Raw genomic sequence first — 22,327 nt, 5'->3', positions numbered from 1 at the left:
TTTGGTCTTTTGGGAGCTTTTACCCTATACTATGCAGATTTAATGGGGGAGACCAGTGTTTCTCAAATTGGGGATCCTAACCCAAAAGGCAGTTGCGGGGGCGGGGGGTGTCACAAGGTTATTTTAGGGGGGTTGCGGTATTGCCACCCTTACTTCTTCGCTGCTTTCAGAGCTGGGCAGCCAGAGAGCGGCGGCTGTTGCCCAGGCGTCCAGCTCTGAAGGTAGTGCCCAGCTCTGCAGTCAGCAGTGCAGAAGTAAGGGTGGCAATACCATACCATGCCATCCTTACGTATGCGTTGATGCTTGGAGGTGGCTCTGCCTTCAGAAATGGGCTTCTGGCCAGCAGCCGCCACTCGCCAGCTGCCCAGCACTGAAGGCAGCAGCACCACCACCAGCAGCCATTCAGAAGTAAGGGTAGCAGTACCGCAACCCCCCCTACAATAACCTCCTCTTCCCTGGCCGCGGCAAGTCTGGGGCAGGTCCGTGGTGGGGCCGGTGGGGAGGGGCACCTCTCCCCGCTTTGGCAGGTCTATGGGGGCGTCGGTGTGGAGGGGCACCTCTCCCCGCCACGATAGGTCTGTTCTTTGGCTGGCGAGGAGGGGCGCCTCTCCCCGCTGCTGCAGGTCCACGCTGGGGGCGGCCAGAAGGGGCGTCTCTCCCCGCCACAGCCCTGTGCAGGGCTTAATAGGCAGCTGCGCGCTTGTGCAGGTTAGAGGGAACTTAGGTCAAGACCCTTACAATTACCCGTGAATTTTACCCGTGAAATTTCAGATTTAAATAGCTGAAATCATTAAATTTACAATTTTTAAAATCCTATGACCGTGAAATTGACCATAGTGGACCATGACTTTGGTAGGGTCCTACCTATAAGGCATTAGCCTAATGTAATATAGACTATTATAGTTGATTTGCCAGAATAATTTGTCAACAACATAAATAACACTTAGATTTTACATTAAATATTCATCTTCAAATCCCTTTAAAAGAATTAACTTATTAATTTACACTCACAATAGGGACAACTCATAGAAAAAGGTACTATTTTATCAATTTAAGTTAGAAAGTCACACTTTAATCCTTGCTTAATGTCATTCAACTGTTTAAGGACATTACTTCTTGTTTTCCCACAATCCATTTGTCATTCACAGCCCTTATGTTAACAGGAGCTCACATAAATTGAATATTTGATAAAATCATAAAGACAAAATTCTCCTATTTGACCCACACTTTATGTGTTGCACATTTTGCATTCACAGGAGGCACAAAATTTCCATAATGACCCAGAAATCAACTGTGTGAATTGAACAGAATTTTCCTTTTAATCTTATAGATTCAGAAAAGTGAGATATACTTTTGCCACCAATTTTCATGGCCTCCTATTCTAATCTTATCTCCTTACCTCTGCCTGTAAATTCATACTGTATGCTGTGCATGTGTATATTGAGTGAAAATCGTATTTTCAGCCAATTTCATAGCAATTTTAAGACTTTTTTTGCTGGTAGTTTACTGAAGAAAAACAAAAGAATGTATTCAGTCTCCACTGCCTAATAATAACCTTAGCTCCATGGGAAGCATGCTGCAAATATAAACAAAATAAACACACCAACAACAGAAACAAAGAGAAATGAAACTCCTCATACTAGAAGAGTGATAAACCCAGCATATATGATATAATCACATAATGAAGTAAAGACTGTGATTGTCTGGCTCACAGAGATGGTTGGTGTTAAAGATTTTCATTAAAAGGGTTTCTTAAATAAATACCTTAGTTGGATCCTAATTCAATTAAAAAATTTATAAAAAGTTCAATTTCTTTGCCATGAAAAATAAACCTATCTCAAGCTTTTAATCATGAAAATAAATGTAACTTCACCTACAAAATTTTAAAATAAAAATATTTCTTCACCAGGAATGTACTCCATAGTACTTTGTAATTTGTGACTATTTTGGTTCTCTAAGCTTTAAAGATTATTGAATAAAATTCTGTGATCGTGCAAGTCAAAAATTTCCACTGCAACTTCTTATATCAAATAAGGGTCTATATGCTACAAACACAACCACATCAGGAAACCTCGCTGCCACATCGTTGTCCTATATCTCAGTATAAAACATGTGATGAAACCAGCAAACCATTACAATCAAATATAGACTACAATTCAGGAACTTATCCTTATTCGAGAAAGCATTTAACATTAAGCATGTGCTTAAGCACTTTCCTGAATCAGGGCCATAAAGTGCTTAAGCCCTTTGATTCCAGTGGCAGTAATGTGATAATATGCTTGGTAATAAGGGTTTGCCAGACTGAGTGTCTGTGTGCCAATTTTCACCAAAAACTTCATCTTAATGCTGTTTCTTAACTAGGTTACTCCTTGAAACCAAGTATAAATTACACACTGGAATCATGGGGCCTGATACTCCAAAAACCACCTATTGTTCACTCTGTCATGAACAGGTCCATTGACTTCAATGGGACTGTCACGCTCACATTAGTAAGCACTTAGCTAGGAAGTGAATGTTTGAAATATCTAGTCCTGTGCATAAGCTCAGGTTAGGAGATAACTGCTTTGTGACCAGCTTCTCTGACACAGTTGTACTTCCAAGGCAGAAAGCATTATGGGGAAGGTTCAGTCATCCTAGATTGATAACACTTTGCATATCTTTTAACAGCCTCCTTGCAAAACTATAGATTGTTTGTATACATCTGGAGTGAAATCCTGACCTCTTTGATGTCAATGGCAAAAGTCTCATTGACTTCAGTGGGGCCAGAATTCCACACCAGTGTTTGTTTTAACAAATTAAATGCAAAGGAAATATTAAGTTATGTTTTGTAGTTTGTTACTCTACCTTCCAATGAAAATATGTATAAGGACTACATTAATAAAGCAATACCATACCTCTCCATTTTCCCTCTGTAATTTTGATTTTATAGATAAGCAACAATTAACATCACTGGTTTTTCTTAATTCTAAAAAAAAATAATTAAAAAGGAAAATAGTTAATAGCCATGACAAATCTAAAATCATTTTATTTATGTAATTAAAAAACAGAACTGAAATAAGTGTAGTAGTAGTAGTATTTGCATTACTGTAACACTTAGATGCCTCAGTCATGGACAAGGACTCCACTGTACTAGGTGTTGTACAAACACAGAACAAAAAGACAGTCCCTGCTCCAAAGAGCTTACAATCTACCAATATAAAAACAAGAAGCCAAGATGCCTCAGGAATCCATGATTCTACAATACAAAATGCTGCATAAATAGGTGTTTCCCCATCACTTTTATTTACTTGCAAACTGGACTTAAGCTATGTCCACACTTATGGAGGTGTGTAGAGTACAGGACCTGCATATGTAGCTACTCACTGCAGTGAATGGCAGGCTGTGGCCACACTTACTGCACTGCGGTGTGTGGTTGTATGCCACAGTGAAAGGCTCTGGCCAACATGTAGACAACAGGGAAAGGCTCTGGCATTGGGCAGGCAGCAGGACATTATAATAGCTGGGTAAATGCCCTGGGAGGCACTGCTTGGGAGTGTAGAGAGCCATGTAGAGTATATATCCTGGAGGTACAGGTATGTAGGGCCCAAGCCATGCCTCACTGTCTACACTGCTATTTATAGCTGTGCTAGCTGGGTGTGCACTGTCTGTACTGTACATGTCACCGTTATTGAGTGCCATTTTAAATTTCTTCTATGCTGGAATGTTACAAGATGACAATTGAGATACTGATTTTAATTGGATTTTACATAAGAATAAAAGAAACTGGCAAAATAAAGTAATTTCATTTTCTTTACAGAGACAAAGGTTTTGTTTTGATGTTTAATATAAAATTTCACACTTGATTTAAAAATATTATAACACGGGTATCTTTGAAGAAAAAAATGTATCTTAAAGGTCTGATTAGGATCTCATGGCTGTTTTGCTTCTCTGTAACTCCACTGATTTACATCAGTTTAAGTGAGATCAGATTAAGGGCCTAAAATGTTTGCTTTCTAGCAACTTTGTACCAGTTTTCCATTCCTGCACCAAAAGTATATTTTTCAGGCTAATTCTATGTTAAACACAAAAAACTATGTTAAAATAACATTATTAAGGTTGCAAAGTCAAGCACCCCAAAGTTAGAAAATGATAGAATTAAGGATGCCTGTGCAGTCTCCTTTGTACCCACTTGCTCCCAGTCCCCCATCCCTAGCCCCTGTTTCCTTCCCAGGCTTCCAGTCCCACTCTCTTTGACCAGCCAGTCGCAGTTCCCTTTCCCAGCCAATCCCAGGTTGTCCCCCAGCTCCCAGTCTCAGCCTCCACCCTTGCCTCTTATCCCACCCCATCTCCCACTCCCAGTTTTTTTCTCTCCTCCTGGCAGCTTCCAGTCACAGGCTTCCAATCTACTGATCCTGCCACTCCAGCTCTTGTCCCCAATTTGACAGCTTCCTCCTCCACACTGCCTGGGTCCTGCAGGGGAGTCACTGAGAGCACAGGAGAATTTTTCTACTCTCAGTTCACATGCCTAGACCCAAACCCAGCACAGCTTGCAGCAGCTCAGAGCTGCAATTGCAGGGAAAGTCAGCCCCGTGCTGCAACATGCTCATTGTGGACAGAATCTTTGGGGAATTTAGCAGCTGAGCATATGTGAACTGTGAATTTTAAAAGCTTATAACTTAGCCAAATGTGGGCAGATTTTCATGGGGTTGGCATAAGGTACATCTCTGACACTACCCGGGCAAATTTCAAATCTGTTCCAAAGCATGAGGTTGCTAGAGCTTTTCAAAGATAAGGGTGCTGGAATTTTTAACATGGTCAAAACAATGTGTTCTTCCCTAGCTTTGTTCTCAAAAATGGCTAAACCATTTTTGCTGAAAATTAAAAAAAAAAAATCAGCCTGAGGTAGATAACTGACATAGAAATGTTCATCCCAAATGGTTAAAGTTTAGCAAAGTGATAAGCAAATGAAAATGAGGTCTTACAAAGGGCAGTGTTGGGCAGCCTTAATGATAGGCAACTGTGTCCCATTACATTCAAATAGGACTGCTTTAGCATGATTGCAAGCCATGCAATGAGTGAAAACATATATTGCCTATACACTCCCCAAAAGAAATATTTTAGTTGCTTCTATTCCAAAAGGTATGACCATACCCAACAATGAGCTTGTGAAAAAACTACAAGATGCTCAGCAATCCGTATTGGCATATCATCTTTTATGTATGGGCAGTATCCTGCAGTCCCCCACAAAACTTTAACTTGAAAAATCATTTGTGACTCAATATTACCTGTTGCGATTCTATGGAAAATTACTGGGATTGACTCTGTTGTAACTAACACATCTTCATCATTATCTGAACTGGAAACATATGTGTTATCTATAAAAGAGAAACAGTTCTTAGGATAATGGGTACATAATAAGGACCTGATCCACAGCCCAATGACACCATCCAAGCAGCCTCCCAGGCTGCCCCACCAGTATGCTTCCATCTGTGACATAAAGGAACTACTTCATATCTGTGGGTCTCCTATGTGCGCTGAAGTGCCTAAATATGCAAAACATGTAAAAGTAGGAGAAAGGAAGGTTAACTTCCTTTGGCCCTGATCTTTCAACGAGCTCTAGGCAGGATGGACCTCCTGTGCCATGCAGAGTCCCACTGAAGGCAATGCACTGGCCCAGTGATTCACTTCTGGCAGGATTGGGTCTTTCAACCATAAATACATGGTGCTCATTTGGCATCATCACAGCATGTGTTAGTTAATATACAAAGATCACGGAACAATAGGCAATAACATTTCTACAATCTACGTCAGCCAATGTGTATCATTATGGACATTTATTTACTGGCAAAATACTCAATGTCTCCCACAGGAGTCATGCAGATACACTGTATCAGTTCATATTAATGGAACTTTAGTATACTCATTGACAGTATATACAGCTCTTTTGGAGCATAATTATCCTAATATTATGTTACAATTATGAGGAAATGGTTTCAAAGATCATGCTCAGTGCCATTAATACTACTTCTAAAAATATCAGTGATACTTTAATGATTTCAGCAATGTATAAACAATGTGGAGACAAACTTACTATTTAAAATAGTTTTAGTTTCACTTACAATTATGCAACTTTTCAATAGCTGCCACTTCTGACAGTTGCCACATCACAATGGTTCAGGGACTTAAGGCTTAATGTTCAGCTGTTTCCAATCACTCAGAGATTTGTGAAGCAATTCATTCAGTTTTAGGTGATGATTTCAACATTGTTACTAGTGCCATAGTGATGATGTGACATAGGTAACAGAAATGTATGAAACTGATGTACCCATAATTTCCTGAGCTGTTCCTATAATATCTACAAATTTACCTGCTGAGGATTCCCCTTCAGTCTAATTAACACCCAAACATCTAGGGCAACAATCTGTTCTGGGTTATTAAACATAGTAGCAGTCTGTTTGGTGATCACAGTCTATTCTTGCTCTGCATGGGCACATGGATCCACTCTTACCTATAAATTTGCAAGATTAGGGCCTTAGTCACTTGTTTAGGAGTTTTCTAAAAGGTGGAACACATATTAAAATGAAAAATATTACAAAAAGAGCATACAGATTCTTGTCATTTACAGTAGTTTTGATCTTTAAGACTTATTATGTCTTGATCCTAAAAGGCCTGATGCAACAAAGCACCTAAGCACATGCTTAAGATTAAGAACACAAGTAGTCCCATTGACTTCAAGCATATGTTTAAGTGCTTTGTTGGATCAGAGCCAGAACGTTCAGCACTTTACTGGATCAAGCTATATATTTCATACCAAACAGGAGTTAGGTTGTTTTTAGATTATCATCATTGACAGCTTTAGACATGGTAAGCGTCACAACCCCCTTCTCGCTAAACTCGTGAATCAGGTTTTCTCACCCTAACCTGGCTGACAAATGAAGGCTGAAAAGGAGAAATGACTGTGAAAACAATCTAACTAACAGGAAATGATTAGCAAAAGAAGCCCCTAGAACACATTAATGCTCTTTCAGATATCTTCATCTGAACCTCTGAATATTGCTCTAACAATGATATTTGCTTCAAGCACAAGAATGTTGCACTATACCTGGATAATCCTCCGAGACATGTACTGAATAGGATATGCTGGAAGAAACAAAAAAGAAAGAAACAAGAGTGTTAATAACAATAACAGTTAGCAGAAGAATTTTCTCTACTTCTGTATTATCTGTTTATTTATAGATTTCTGACAGCTTCTAAGACAGGAGGCAACAGCTACTTTGACAGCTTTTGAAGTGCTTAGCTCAAAAATGTAATGGCCCATTTCAAAGGTTTACTTCTGCTAAACCAGCTCAGGTCTAAATTAAACTGTCTTAAAAATATCATGATTGTATTACAAAGTGTTCTCTCTACAGTAATATTTCACTGCCTCCATTGAGCCTACTATGTTTTATTTGTTTAAATGTATACATATGTCCCAATCCTACAATTAGTTCCATGTGGGCATAACACTGACTTCAGTGGGATTGTATAGGTGTAGAATAATGGTGGACAATCTGTGGCCCATCAGGGTAATCCACTGGCAGGCCGCTAGACCATTTGTTTACCTCTGCACGGTCGCCCGGAGCTCCCAGTGGCTGCAGTTCGCCGTCCCTGGCCAATGGTAGCTGTGGGAAGCGGTGGCCAGCACGTCCCTGCGGTGGCCAGCACATGCTTCCCACAGCTTCCACTGGCTCGGAATGGTGAACTGCGGCCACTGGGAGCTGTGGGAGGCCGTGCAAAAGTAAACAAACAGTCTGGTGGCTCGCCAGCAGATTACCCTGATGGGCCGCAGGTTGCCCACCACTGGTGTAGAAGTCTGCCCACTGGCAGTTAAGTGCTGAATCAGACCCATGGACTTAATTTTTTTAAGAAGGTTAATGTGCATCCTTATTTTACACCAAGCAAATTAATTTTTGTAGCATGCTGAAAGCTTTCCACTGTATAATTCATGTACTTTTCTTTTCAGAATTCATATATATATAATACGTGTCTACCTGCATATCTAAATAATACATTCTGGTGTGTGCAGCATGGTCACATCAGTGTAAAACTGATGAGGAAAAAAGTAAAGTGCTGGTCCTCCATAGGTAGAACTCCCAGTGGAATCAAGAGGTGATTCTACATGCATAGGACCTTCAGGATCAGGTCCTTGGATTAAAAATATCCTCAGGCCAGATTCTGCAAACAACTACAACCAAGTTTAGGTCCTGATCCAAAGCCTGTTGAAGTCAAGGGGAGCCTTGCAACTATGATTTAGTCCCAGTGGAGAGTGGGACAGAGGACAGTAGACAGATGTGTGAATAAACCATGAAAAAGGGAAAAAGAGGCAGAGATGCTTGGAAACCTTGAAGTTATGAAAAAGGAAATCAAGGTTAGAAAGTAAGAAAAGAAAAGAAAAGAAAAGAAAAGAAAAGAAAAGAAAAGAAAGGTTTTGTGCTCCTAGTAATAGCCTGGAGTGGGGAAGGGGAACTCCTAGATAAAATCTGCACAAAATTTTGAAGTTTCCTCCATTTGAGAGAGTAAAAGGAGAAAATCTAACTGCCAGACTAAAATTAAATGATGATGTTTCACACAGAAGAAGCAATTTAAAGAGACAAATGTGTTCACAAGGTTAAAAATAAATAAATGCTTAAAAAAGTAAGGGATGTTAATTTGGAGTAAAAAATAAAATCTGCATTTTTATTAGAAACACCGCCAATCTAGTTTAAAGCCTAAAATTTAGTAGGAAATCTGTCTATTTCCTATAGATTTCTTACTTCTGATGTTGAAAGAAAACCAAAAATGTAATTAAATTTAATTAAATTCACTGCAAATAGTGGTTTCCCCCCTTTAAAATTAAATATTTTCTGAGCGTGCAGGGGAATTTGTACTACCCCTCTGGAAGGGCATAATAATGGGGTGCTCCCCATGTATGCTGCAGCATTCGGAGGCACTGTGCCATATGTAGCTCCCCCTGGGGCAGTTCGCCTCCACATCGGCCTTTACTCAGGCTCTGCCTATCATGCACAATTGAGCTCGTAGTTAGGGAACACAAAGCTGTTCATTTGAACCTGTGGAGGGAAGTAGCATAATGCTTATGCTTGTAATCGTACATTAGTTACGTTCAACTTCCGGAAAAATGTTTAAAAAACTGAATTTGTTTTAGTGCCAAAACACTTCTCTCATTTCTATGCATGAAAAGCTACATTATTTTGAATGCATTAATGGCAAGCTACTTCCTACCGATTGTACACCTGCTATATTTTAATTGAACCCTTAAAGCAATTCCAGACTTGAACAATCTCTCAAAGACTGGCAGTCACTATTCAACCAATCTCCAACTGATTTCAAAGGCAGTTTGGGCCAAGAGAGAACCAAGGATTGGGGAGTTAAGTTTGACCACGTCAATGGCAATTGACTTCAAAGAACATTGTGGATGTTTAACACCCCATCGGACTAAAACTTTAGAGAGCAAAAAAGCTTCTGTACTTTATTTTGTCAGTGCTCAGAGCAGGGCCGGCTCTGGCTTTTTTGCCGCCCCAGGCAAAAAAGCCTCCGGCCGCCCCCGCCCCCCCATCCCCCAGCACGGCAGGGGAGGGCGGCCGGAGCCCCGGGGGGAGGGCAGCGAGCCCCGGCCAGGGCTCCGCTCTCCCCGGTGGCCAGAGCACCGGGGGGAGGGCGGCAAGCCCGCCGCGGCTCCGCTCTCCCCGGCGGCCAGAGCCGGAGCACCGCGCCTCCCCCCCTCCAGGTGCCGCCCCAAGCACAAGCTTGGTGGGCTGGTGCCTGGAGCCAGCCCTGGCTCAGAGAGAGGCAATTTAAATTAACTTAAACCTAGTCTACATACAGTATTACTATTTCAGTTAGGCAGTGGAGCTTCCTGTAGCTGGGGGAGGTACTCGGAGATGGGTCTGATCTCCCCAGAGAGAGGTGTGCAGGGGAAGAAGTGGCCTGTCCCTCCCCAGCCCAGCCAGGACCAGATTAGACCCACCTCCGGGAACCCTCCCCCAGCTACAGGAAGGAGCTCCACAGCTGCTGCCTTCAGAACCCAGCTCTGAAGGCAGAGCAGATGTGAGGGTGGCAATCCCACAATTCCCCTACAACAGCTTTGTGACCCTTTTGGGTCAGGACCCTCAAAAACAACACCATGAAATTTCAGATGTTAACATCTGAAACTGTGAAATTGACTAATTTTAAAATCCTACGATCGTGAAATTGACCAAAATGGACCATGAATTTGATAGCCTGGCTACTTATACCAGTATAGTTTATTTCCCTTCTCATACAGGAATAAGCAAATTTATACTGAGCATGCTCTAATATGCTCTAATAAATTTGTTAGTCTCTAAGGTGCCACAAGTATTCCTGTTCTTCTTTTTGCGGATACAGACTAACACGGCTGTTACTCTGAAACCTGTCAAATTTATACTAATATAATTGTCTCCGCATTAGGAAGGTTGCACCCCTAGACAATAACCGCATAGTTAAAGTGGTACAAGTTTTAGGTGGTGGCATGGGCTTAGTGAGGATGCTATCTCAGCATCATTTAGCTCAGTAGTTCTCAAACTTTTGTACTGGTGACCCCTTTCACATAGCCAGCCTCTGAGTGTGACCCCCTTATAGATTAAAATAACATTTTTTAATATATTTAACACCATTATAAATGCTGGATGTAAAGCAGGATTTGGGATGGAGGCTGATAGCTCACAACCCCCCATGTAATAACCTCGCAACCCCCTGAGGGGTCCCAACCCCCAGTTTGATAACCACTGATTTAGCTTATTCCTGTGACAGACAGCAGCTCCTTTGTAGAAGACATCCTAAAGCAAATACATTCCTTGACCTTCAAGCGCAGAACAACCTTTATAATAGAAATATTATTACAAAACATTTGTTACTTTGCAGACAACATTAAGGGAGCATATGAGAAGTTAGAGCGAGATGTCATGTTTCACTGCTTATGATATTTTAAAATAAACTTATTGCTTAAAATAATATCCACATTTATAGCTGCAGCCCTAGTTTAATGATAATTTTATGCAGGGTATGCTTCATGCAAATGGTTTTAAGTGTATATTGTACTAGTTCTCCATTTACAGAGATAATCCTGAAAATCCTTATCTGTATTTTACGGGAGTTCATAAACCGGATTTGGGTGCACATTTGTAATACACTCTATGTTCATCACCGAAGATTTTTAACAGTAGTTATTTTTATGATGAATTGATTATCTTTATATACAGTCTCATCTGAGATTTGGCATTACTGTATTTTTTTAAGTTGGTTGAAATGTTTGTGGGTACAAAGGTATGGATTTTATTTCATTTTCATGTAGTATGTATAGGGAACTGAATTTCACAGATACCATATCTGTGTGTGTATATATAAAATTAGATTATGGCCCACTGAAGAAAAGGCTTCCAAATATAACAAATCTGACAATACATCAATATCTCAGAACATGTTTATTGAAGACAATGCACAGGCTACCATTGCCATCAATATGAGTGCTGGATCAGGCTCTTAGCAAACACATTCAATCTCTTTCACTTGATAATTATATGGGAAGAAGATGATGACAGGTTTATACTAATTTGATTAGAAGAAGCTCATTCCTGACCCACTACCATGACGCAGTACCAAAATCACACCTGAATACTGTGGCCCCAATCCTGCAAAGGGGTATGCCCAGGTGTACTGCTACTCCTGTGTGGAGTCCATTGGCTACATAGGATCAGGCCTATGGCAATAAAACCTTTAAACCAGGGGTGGCCAACCTGTGGCTCCAGAGCCACATGCGGCTCTTCAGAAGTTAATATGCGGCTCCTGCTACAGGCACCGACTCCGGAGCTGGAGCTACAGGCGCCAACTTTCCAATGTGCCAGGGGCTGCTCGCTGTTCAACCCCTGGCTCTGCCACGGGCCCTGCCCCCACTCCACCCCTTCCCGCCCCCTCCACTGAGCCTGCCGTGCCCTCGCTCCTCTCCCCTCCCCCCCCCAGAGCCTCCTGCATGCCACGAAACAGCTGATTGGGAGGTGCGGGGAGTGAGGGGGAGACGCTGATCGGCGGAGCTGCCGGTGGGCAGGAGGCGCTGGGAGCCAGGGAGGTGAAGCTGATGGAGGGCTGCTGATGTATTACTGTGGCTCTTTGGCAATGTACATTGGTAAATTTTGGCTCCTTCTCAGGCTCAGGTTGGCCACCCCTGCTTTAAACAATACTCCTCTGCATAGACAACCCCAGTGAAAAAAGCTCTCAAGTAGCAAACAGTCTACTGAAGCAGAGCAGCTTAACAACAAGAAAAAGTAGCTAACAGTTGTTGCATCTTTGTATTTTAAGATTTCAAGTCATTAGAGTTTTACTTGGATTAAAAACAAATACAAGGGAAAATAAACCACAGCAATGTTCTCACATAATGTTAAGTGTCTGATTTAAACCTGCAAAAACAAATACATTTGGGTTTACAGCTATATATCAACTCTTAACATCTCATTCTGTGTCTAAATATTGCAGGTTTTATGTATCACAGTATAGTTTGCAAAATCATAGGATTGTCCTAGAGCCACACCAGTTAAGCTACTAACGTGCCACAATCCTGAAAACACTTATGCACATATGTAGTCCATCAAGTTCACACTACCCTGCTCTAGCCCACCTGTAGGTTTCTCCTTCATGAATCCCTTTAAACTAGGTTTCCAGCTGTATGGCACAGCAGGAATGGTACAAAGCAGATGAAGCTCTCACGAGAACTAGGCCTAAGAATTCTTGTAACATAGTTTAATCAGATTTGCTGCATACCTTCAACCAAACGGACTTTACTGGGACATTTTCCAAAGTGAGATATTCATCTAAGCTTCCAACCCAGCTTTAACTCGGTCCCCTTGCCCTTGAGCACCACCTTCTATCATTCAATTTCAGACCACAGACATCCACATTTCCCTCAAAAATCTCTGCATACTGGTTCGAGAGCTATAAACTTACAAATTACTTATGGACTGGAGATCCAAACCACTGTAGCATGGATCATGTATCCCAACATACGAGCCATATACATAATACTGTGCCCGATCCACCGCCTTGTTCTAATTAGCCTCTCAATTTTAGTTAGAGATCCCATGCCTCTGACCTAATCTGAGATCAATCTTTATCATCTTCTTCCTGTACACATGGGTGGCAGGCAAACCCTTTGCATTTTTTGTAATACAGGCTTATGGCTGACAGAAAATGGAAGTGCGGGTACAGATAATATCATTACACAACAAAAGCACATGCTATTGTAATAAATATATTGAAGGAAGAAAACTTAAGTTTCCTTCTTGTAACAGCTCGTAAGGTCTCCTGCCGATATACAGTGGAGGGGCAGGGTTAAGAGAAGAGGGTGAAGACTGGTTTTCTACCTTAACTAATCATTTCTACACTTTCTGACATCTAGAAATTTGGAATTACAGAATTCTAATGAAGCTCTTTTTGCTTAAGACACATTCACAACCTTAGATCCATCTCATAAAGAATAAAAGTTAGAGATGAAAAAAGACCTATTAGGTCAACATTCTAGTCAATGCATGAAAGCTCAATAAAATGAGTTAAAGACAGATTTACAACCTCAAATACAACAATAAGACTACACTGAGGGCCTACGTTAAAAAAAATTGGAGTGCCAAAAGGATCCATAGTGTAACTTCACTGAAGTCCACAGAATTACAAAAGGGACCACTTTGGGCCAAAGTATCTAATTAATTACTTATTCATTGCTTTTGAAAGGATAACATTATTTAGAACAGACATTTTTATGCTGTATTTTGGAAGTAAGATATAGTATATATATTACATGGGGTGGGGAGAAGGAACAGGAACAAGCATCCAATTCTGCTCTCACATAAGTATAAATCCGGTGTAATTGCACTGACGTCAATGGAATTATGGTGGAATTATATTGGTGTATCTGAGATTAGAATTTGGCCATGAACTATCACAATTTTATTTCTCTCAATTATCTTCATGTACTGTACAACTGTTTAACAACATTTCATGAATGTCAATGAATTATACTATGTTGTTGTAGCCGTGTTGATCCAAGGATGTTAGAGAAACAAAGTGCGTGAGGTAATATCTTTTAGTAGACCTTCTTCTGTGATGAGAGAGACAAGCTTTCAAGCTACACGGAGCTTTTCCTCAGGTCTGGGAAAGGTACTCTGCATCTCACAGCTAAATACAAGGTGGAACAGATTGTTTTAGCATAGACATATTCTAAGGGACCATTCAAGGTGGAGTGGCCCATTAACACCTCTGCCATCATAGGACAAAAAAGAAGGTGGGGGATTAGTGTTGTACCAGTTTCCAGGACATGCCTGCTCAAAGTGACACCAGACCCTGCTAGAACAACACAGGTAAAACCTGCAGACATATCTCCACTGCAACAATGATCAACACCCCCCAAACACACCTGTCAAGATCCATGGATCCTACATATGCTTATCACAACATGTGATATCATCCAGTGCACTCAACAACAATTATGTGGTATAAATAACAACTGTGTGGGTGAAACCAGACAATGACTATGCTCTCAAATGAACTCACACAGGAAAACAATAAAAGACAAAAACACCCTAATTTGAAAGTGAACACTTTTCACAAAGCAATAACTTTATATCTGACCTATCAGTCCTCATCTTCTAAGGAAACCTGCACAACACTTTCAAACGATGAGCCTGGAAGCTTAAATTCATTACTCTGCTAAACACTAAAAATCATGGACTACACAGAGATACTGGATTTATGGCTTATTACAACAATCAGTAACTCACTAATCCCCTGACCTTTTTTGTCCTGTGACTGTAGACGTGTTAAGGGGCCACTCCACCTTGAATGGTCCCTTATAATACCTGTGCACTACCTATGCTAAACAATCTGTTCTACCTAGTATTTAGCTGTGACACTCACTGTATCTTTCCTAGATCTGAAAATAAAGCTCTGTGTAGTTTGAAAGCTTGTCTCTCTCAACCACCCTTTGTCAATTAATTATACTGATGATGACTCCATTCCAATTTTTACCTCTTTGCTCTCTCTGTCTCAAGAAGGCACCCAAATCCTCTACAAAATTCTGATCTTCAGCTTTTCTCTCTACCGTCATCCACATCATAGTAAGGCCCCTTCTGCCCCATCAGGAATTACAATTTGGTCAGGACTCACCAAGCCAACTCCTTCCCACTTCTCACACATCACTTCTGCCTCTGGCTCAGCTCCATAACTCAGATTCATTTTGGTTCCATATCTGTTCCATCTTGGACATTCTTTCTTGGCCAGAAAACCTCTGCAACTCTGGTTACTGGCCCACATTGACAATCGATAGCTGGGTAGTAAGTCACGTGAGGAACACAGGCAGAAAAGTCATGACTATTTCCAAAAGAAGAAAAGATGGACTAACTCGAAGAGGGAATCTCAGCTCACCCTTCTATAATGCTTAATCCTTCCGTAATACTTAATGCATAAGTGTTCCATATATATTCTTGGGGGGGAAGAGCAGGAAGTGATACCAATTTTAAGGTGCTAGTCACCTGGAAAATGGTCGGTTTTCCAAAGGGTAGGTGATTTTTCTCTTCATTTGGAATACACGGTGGAAATTTTAAAAAAGTATAATCGACATTGTGTTAGTCTTAAGCACTTCATTAAGAAGAGTAATATGTCAATTCAAAATCAATAGTTAAAATATTCTGTATACAGAAGGCTTCAGTTTCATGTCTCTCTTAATTTGCTTGTTAATAAATGTGGCATGCATGCCATGCAAATGAGAGCAGAATAGACCCTGCAGCCATTTGCAGGTTACCTTATAAGGACTAAAGACCTCTTTTACTTACTGAACTTTGCCACCAGGAAGACCCTATCAAAATGCCAGTTTGGAGACAAACAATTTATCTCATAATGAACACAGTGCAGACAACATGGCTGCCTGGTTATAAGTCATTTAAAAACAAGCAGAGCACTAAAATATTACTTAAAGTTAAAATGTCACAATACCTCAACTCAGTGGCTGTGCTTCGTGAAGGTCTTTCAGTGTTGAAAAAATCTCACTATTATACTTGTAAGTGAATGCTAAATATTATTAGTAAAATAATTTAAGAATGATGAACAGGCAAAATATTACTTGCTAGAGCCACACTTTGTGCTACCAAGTTCTGTACTAACTTCCTAGACAGCTGTGTGGAAGAACTCTTCTAAATTATAGCCTCCTTGCTATTCTGGATCTCTTAAACGAATGCAGCATATTTTGAGGTGATCTGCTAAAGACTACATTTTAACCCAGTTTTCAGGGTTATATAAAATATAGGATGATGGCAGCATCATAGAATTTTTATGAAGTAAATGTTCTATGAACTATTGCTAGTATTTATTGTACATATCTCTAGCCAAACTTACTAACTCCCCAATATAATCTTTAATGGACTGGAAATCATATTAGCATGGAAAGCAATCAGTACTTAAGTTTACCAGCTAAAAAGATCAGCAAATACTACTGGTCATTCATTAATGCATCTTTACAGGAAAGCAGCACAATATTAGGTGGTAAAATATATATAGGACAAAAATCAGTTTCAGTTATGTAAAATTACTGCCACAAAAGTACATACCTACATGCACATATTATATTCCTTCTGAGGCATCTAGCACCGGCCACTGTCAGAAGTCAGTATACTGGGCTAGATGGACCATTGGTCTGACCCTTTATGGCTGTTCTTATGTTATGTTAAACACTGTTCTTACGTTATGATAAACATTTACTTCATAATATTTCTATAATGCTGCCATCATCCTATATTTATATAGCCTTGAGAATTAGGTTGCAGTGTAGACCTTATCAGATCATCTGAAAATGTGGAATACAAATACAAAATGAATTAAATTATACGTGTTAGAAAATCTCACAATGTTTACTGAAGGATATCATGTGACATGATTTAATTCTGAAAATAAAAGTTTGCATCAAGGCTTTTTCAAACAAAAATAAAATATATTGATTTTTTTTAAGTTCAGTCTTCCACATGAATCAAAATAATTGTTTTGAAAAAGAGGATTTTTTTTTCTGCAGAGGATTAAAATCAAATATAACTAAAAAGTAAAAATGACTTATAAAATGAATCATTTCTTTCATTTTATTTATTTATTTAGGCAATACAGTAAGCTGAAAAATTCCAAAAATAGTAATATTAACAATAATAATTATTATAATAAAGGTAATAAGACACAAATCCATGAACAAAAAAAAGCTTCATTAAATTTCTCACTATTGAGAACTTTATGGAAGGTATGGAGAGGGGGAGTATTAAATGACTGCAACTAGGGTGTTTTAATTATTTCAAATATATTTTATTTTCTTTTTTGATGGCTTGAGCCAAAGCCCGCTGAAGACAGTGGTAGTTTTCAGTGCTTAACAAAAGATTATGGACTAACAACAGAGAGGCCACAACTACTGATGCCTAGAACACTCCTGCTTTCTGTTTTGTTCTATGAATAAATAAATATTTAACCTCTCTGGTAAAACTTCCAAGAACTATTCCAGGTAGTCTTTACACAGACACAAGTAGTAATGACTTATATCAGCTCATACATGTGACGTTGTGCAGTCTATATGGTTTTATAAAAACATGATAATAAGTGAATATAATGTAACTGGGATATGCTTCATGCAAAAGGTCTCTTGTAAGGTATCATTACAAAGCTTATAATCTACTGAGTGTGATCATCCGATTTGTATAAATGTACCACTCTTGTATCTAAAACTAGAAATATAAAATATAACTCTGAGGGCCTATTGTAATTATGTAAAGTGTGGGCCATTAATTCTGGTTTGGAATCTTGATGACTCCCATTGTCTGCAGATGGCTGTGTTTACCTGTGAGTCTTCCTGTATATGTGTGTGCTGGCAAGTGAGTAATGAAGTCTTGCAGTGACATGTGATCATGTCACCTGAACTGGAATCCATCTTTAACCTGGTGCTTTTCCAGTGAGGGGGGGTGGAAACCCAGAGGGACAAAGGGTTCCCGCCTTATGCAAAAGATATATAAAGGGGTGGAAGAAAACAAAGGGGAGAGAGGAGCCATCATGAAGAATCCCCTAGCTGTCACCTGAGCTGGAACAAGAGCTGTACCAGGGGAAAGAATTGTGCCCAGGCCTGGAAGGCGTCCAGTCTGAGAAAAAACTTACTGAAGCATCTCTGAGGGTGAGATTATCTGTATTCAGTTTGATTAGGCATAGATTTGCGCATTTTATTTTATTTTGCTTGATGACTTACTTTGTTCTGTCTGTTACTACTTGGAACCACTTAAATCCTACTGTCTGTATTAAATAAAATCACTTTTTATTTAGTAATTTACTCAGAGTATGTATTAATACCTGGGGGAGCAAACAACTGTGCATATCTCTCTATCAGTGTTATAGAGGGCGAACAATTTATGAGTTTGCCCTGCATAAGCTTTATGCAGGGTAAAACGGATTTATCTGGGTTTAGACCCCATTGGGAGTTGGGCATCTGAGTGCTAAAGACAAGCACACTTCTGGGAGCTGTTTTCAGGTAAACTTGCAGCTTTGGGGCAAGTGATTCAGACCCTGGGTCCGTGTTGGAGCAGATGGGAGAGTCTGGCTCAGTAAGACAGGGTGCTGGAGTCCTGAGCTGGCAGGGAAAACAGGAGCAGAGGTAGTCTTTGCACATCTGGTGGCAGCTCCCAAGGGGGTTTCCGTGATCCAAACCGTCACAATACATCTATATAATCTTCCAGACTCAGCATTAAAACAAAGATCATCATGAATCTGTAGACAGCTCAACTTTTTTAACATTGTATGAAAATGATTTTTGTGTCCCTGCATTTTGTCCTCAGAAATACAGACCCTCTAACATCATACTTGGACACATGTATTAGTTCAACAAATTTTAACATCTCTTGTGATCCAATACTTGATAAGCTAGCATCAATCATTATTTTAGCAGATAGAATTAGCAAGGTATGCTGCTAGCCACTTGAAATGTGTACACCACACTGTCTCGTATCCTCAGTAAACTCCTAATCTCCTTAAACCTCACTTGCCAATGTCACAATAGCATCATAAATGATTCTGAGTAATCTTTTCCTCTGATAATACAGGTGTTGGAGAATGTACATGTGATCATCTGTCCCAGACAAATACATCATTTCTGTCTCATGACAAATTAAAACCATTAAAAAAAGATACAAGCATTGTCATATATTGAAAATATTACTCCTTTCATTTCCTGCAGTAACTCAATGGAAACAGAGATGCTGAGTCAAACGTATTATAAGTTTGCATTTGTCACTAAGAATAATTTATATCACTGGCCCTTTCACACACCCATGCCTCACTGCATCTGAATCAAGTGGTGAAAGTTATTCAGAAAACAATGCTTGATTTAGCCTGTTATGCAAATAAAAGGGATACAAAATGCTGCAGCTCAACCATTTCCCTTTTGCAGAGTTTCCATTGCATAAGCATGGCAATTCAACTTCTAGTAAACGTACACAGCTTCTAGAGGTCTCAATTGCTCCTAGTCATCTGACAGGAGCATTGGATGAGGATATTTCTAAAATATAAATAATAAAAATTAATTAAATAACTAAATCTGGGAGAACTGAAAAACTGTCTAGATATTTCATGTGAATTACATAATTATTACATATAAAGAACTACATTAAAAGAACACTATTAAAGTTACAAAGTCAAGTACTCAAACATTAGGAAATGCCAGAATTAAGGTTGCCTGGGCAAATTTAATTCACACCCCACCCTTATGTGTATGCATTATGAAAGAGTCTTAAACTATATAATAACATAATTTTTCCACAGGATCCCTGCCTCATTCAGCGCACAGAATGATTAGTGTTCACTTAAAGAGCAGTTATTCAATATTTTGTTTTCTCGTTGTTCAAAATGTGGCCACGTCTTATTTACTGCATACTTTCCAAACCCCATTCAGTACAGGGAATCATCAGTTTCTTCATAGACTTTTAATAAATTCGTTAGTCTCTAAGGTGCCACAAGTACTCCTGTTCTTTTTGCGGATACAGACTAACACGGCTGCTACTCTGAAACCTATAATATTAGAGTACTTCACAAACATTGATGGATTTATTTTCACAACACCCTTGTGAGCGGGTACTAGTTCCCCATTTTACACAAAAGGGACTGAGGCACAGAGCAATTAAAGTAAAAAAGTATCCACTAATTTTGGATACTAGTTGAAAGGACTGGGACCTAATTTTTCAGAATATTTAGCATTATATAGCACTTTAAATGTTCAAAGCACAGCTCCCATGGTTTTCAGTTGCAGCAGTGAGTGCTCACGCTCAGCACTTCTGCAATTCAGACCACAGTGTCTCAAATCAGGCACTCAGAAATGAGAAACATACCATCATTGAAAAGTTTGCCTTAAGTGACTTTCCTACAGCATCACACAGTCACTGTTGGACAGGTAGGGATATAATCCAGTTCTCCAGGGCAGCATTCAACTGCTTTAACCACAAGACCATCCTTTTCTCCTCCTGCAGTCCCCCTCTTTCATTCATTACACGCCTTGACTAACCCTATCATCTTCATTCAAGGGGTACATCAGGGCTGTGTGCTCTCTGGCCAGATGTGTGTCATCGCCATCAAGCCCTTCCTCTGTCTCCTCCATAACAGGATGATGAGGTTGGTGCTTCAAGAGCCGGACCTGTGTATGCAAACAACGCAATCCTCGTTGCCCAAGACCCAGGAGATGTGGCATCAATGGAGGCTTGCCATGCCATCTATTCGGCAGCCTCTTCTGTCTGGGTCAACTGCATGAAGAGCTCTGGCCTGATGATTGGTGATGAGTGGCAGGTGAGCTTCCTCCTACCCATGCTCTGTGCCATCCAATGAGGCGCAGGTTTGCTGCTCTATCTTGGAGTGTACCTTTCCACCACTCCCTCCATGCTGGAGAATTGGAGGTCAGGGTATCTAATTGTTGCAGAGGTGGATGGGGCTGCTGTGGTGCCTTTCCCTTTGGAAGAGGGTGTTGGTGATCAACCAGCTAGTCCTGCCCATGTTCTGGCACCAGTTCAACATCCTGCTCCTACTCCAGGCAACCTGGCCAGCCTCCAGAAGAAGATCCTTGAGTTTCTCTGGACAGGGGTGCACTGGGTCTCCACAGATGTCCTGAGTCTCCCAATGGAGGAGGACGGACAGGGCCTGGTCTGCATCCACAGCCAGGTCCATGCCTTCTGCCTTCAAGCCCTGCAGAGATTCTTTTAAGATAATCACAATTGGGCATGGACTGTTCTGGTGCTGGCCTTCCTCCACAGTCTCCATGGGCTCCGATACGACCAGCAGCTCTTCTATCTCCATCCGAGAGGTCTCCCCCAAGACCTCTCTGAGCTGCCAGTTTTTTACCATGACCTTCTCAGGACTTGCAAGCTAGTCTCTGAGACCAGGTCTATAGCAGCCGCCAATGGGGAGGATCTGCTTGCAGAACCCCTGCTATATAACCCTCATTCTTGTATGCAAGTGGTGGAGTCCCTGTTCGTGCACCTGAAGGTGATCCTGGTTTATGTTACCAGACTAGGAGACTTCCTGCACTACTGTCAGAGGGACCAGGTCATCCTGTGGTGCTCAGCTAATGCATGGGACTGCCCATCCTGCAGGTCCCCCATGTGCTTAAGGAGCTGAGGGCAATCTTGACCCCCATTACTTTTGCTTATCTTGAGCAGGTCCTATGGGAGTATGCTCCTGGCCCATCTCTAGCCCTTAGCCCATTGGAGCTTGTCTTTGGGCCCCAGTTCCATGAGCCTTCCCAACATGCCATCTGAATCTGCTGAATGCTATCCAGCCAGTCCATCTCCAAACCTTGCCTCGAGCACACCTGTATACATTTGTGCTCCATACCATCCACTTCTTTGCCCTCATGTCCCTCCCCAACACCAAGTGGTGGGACCTGTTGCCATCTATGGGGGGGCAGGGAGCCCCGGTAGGCCAGTCTATACTCCACTCTTCTTCCATGGTCCACTGGGGAGATTAACTGGCAGATCCTCCCTGGAGCTGTGAGCAATGGGCATGTATTTGGCACAGTTCACAGAATCCCCAGACACCTGTCTCTTCTGTGGGCGAGAGACCCTGGAGCACATCTACACAGAATGCATCAGGCTGCAGCCCCTCTTCTAACTCCTCCAGAATTTCTTACTGTGGCTCTAGCTGCACTTCTCCCCTCACTTGTTTGTCCTAGCACACGGCCACATAAAGTGTGAGACCTCCTCATCAACCTCCTCCTGGAGTTGGCCAAGATGGCCATCCACCAAACTGTAAGGAGGAAGCTTGA

At 40.9% G+C, this 22,327-nt stretch overlaps 1 protein-coding gene across 2 annotated transcripts in view; it reads right to left on the bottom strand.

Moving 5' to 3' along the window:
• The window catches only part of PARP8 (poly(ADP-ribose) polymerase family member 8), a 166,062-nt gene that overhangs the window by 81,176 nt on the left and 62,559 nt on the right, over positions 1 to 22,327 (bottom strand). For both annotated transcript variants that reach the window (XM_005282179.5, XM_024105632.3), the window contains exons 3-5: positions 7,082 to 7,119; positions 5,265 to 5,354; positions 2,895 to 2,965 (exon numbers count right to left, since the gene is read on the bottom strand). In XM_005282179.5, the coding sequence (XP_005282236.1) occupies positions 2,895 to 2,965; positions 5,265 to 5,354; positions 7,082 to 7,119 (199 nt within the window). The remainder of the gene's footprint in view (positions 1 to 2,894; positions 2,966 to 5,264; positions 5,355 to 7,081; positions 7,120 to 22,327) is intronic.

This window comes from Chrysemys picta, chromosome 6 (genome assembly GCF_011386835.1).
Source record: "Chrysemys picta bellii isolate R12L10 chromosome 6, ASM1138683v2, whole genome shotgun sequence".
NCBI lineage: Eukaryota > Metazoa > Chordata > Testudines > Emydidae > Chrysemys > Chrysemys picta.
This window is presented reverse-complemented; position numbering and strand designations above follow the sequence as displayed.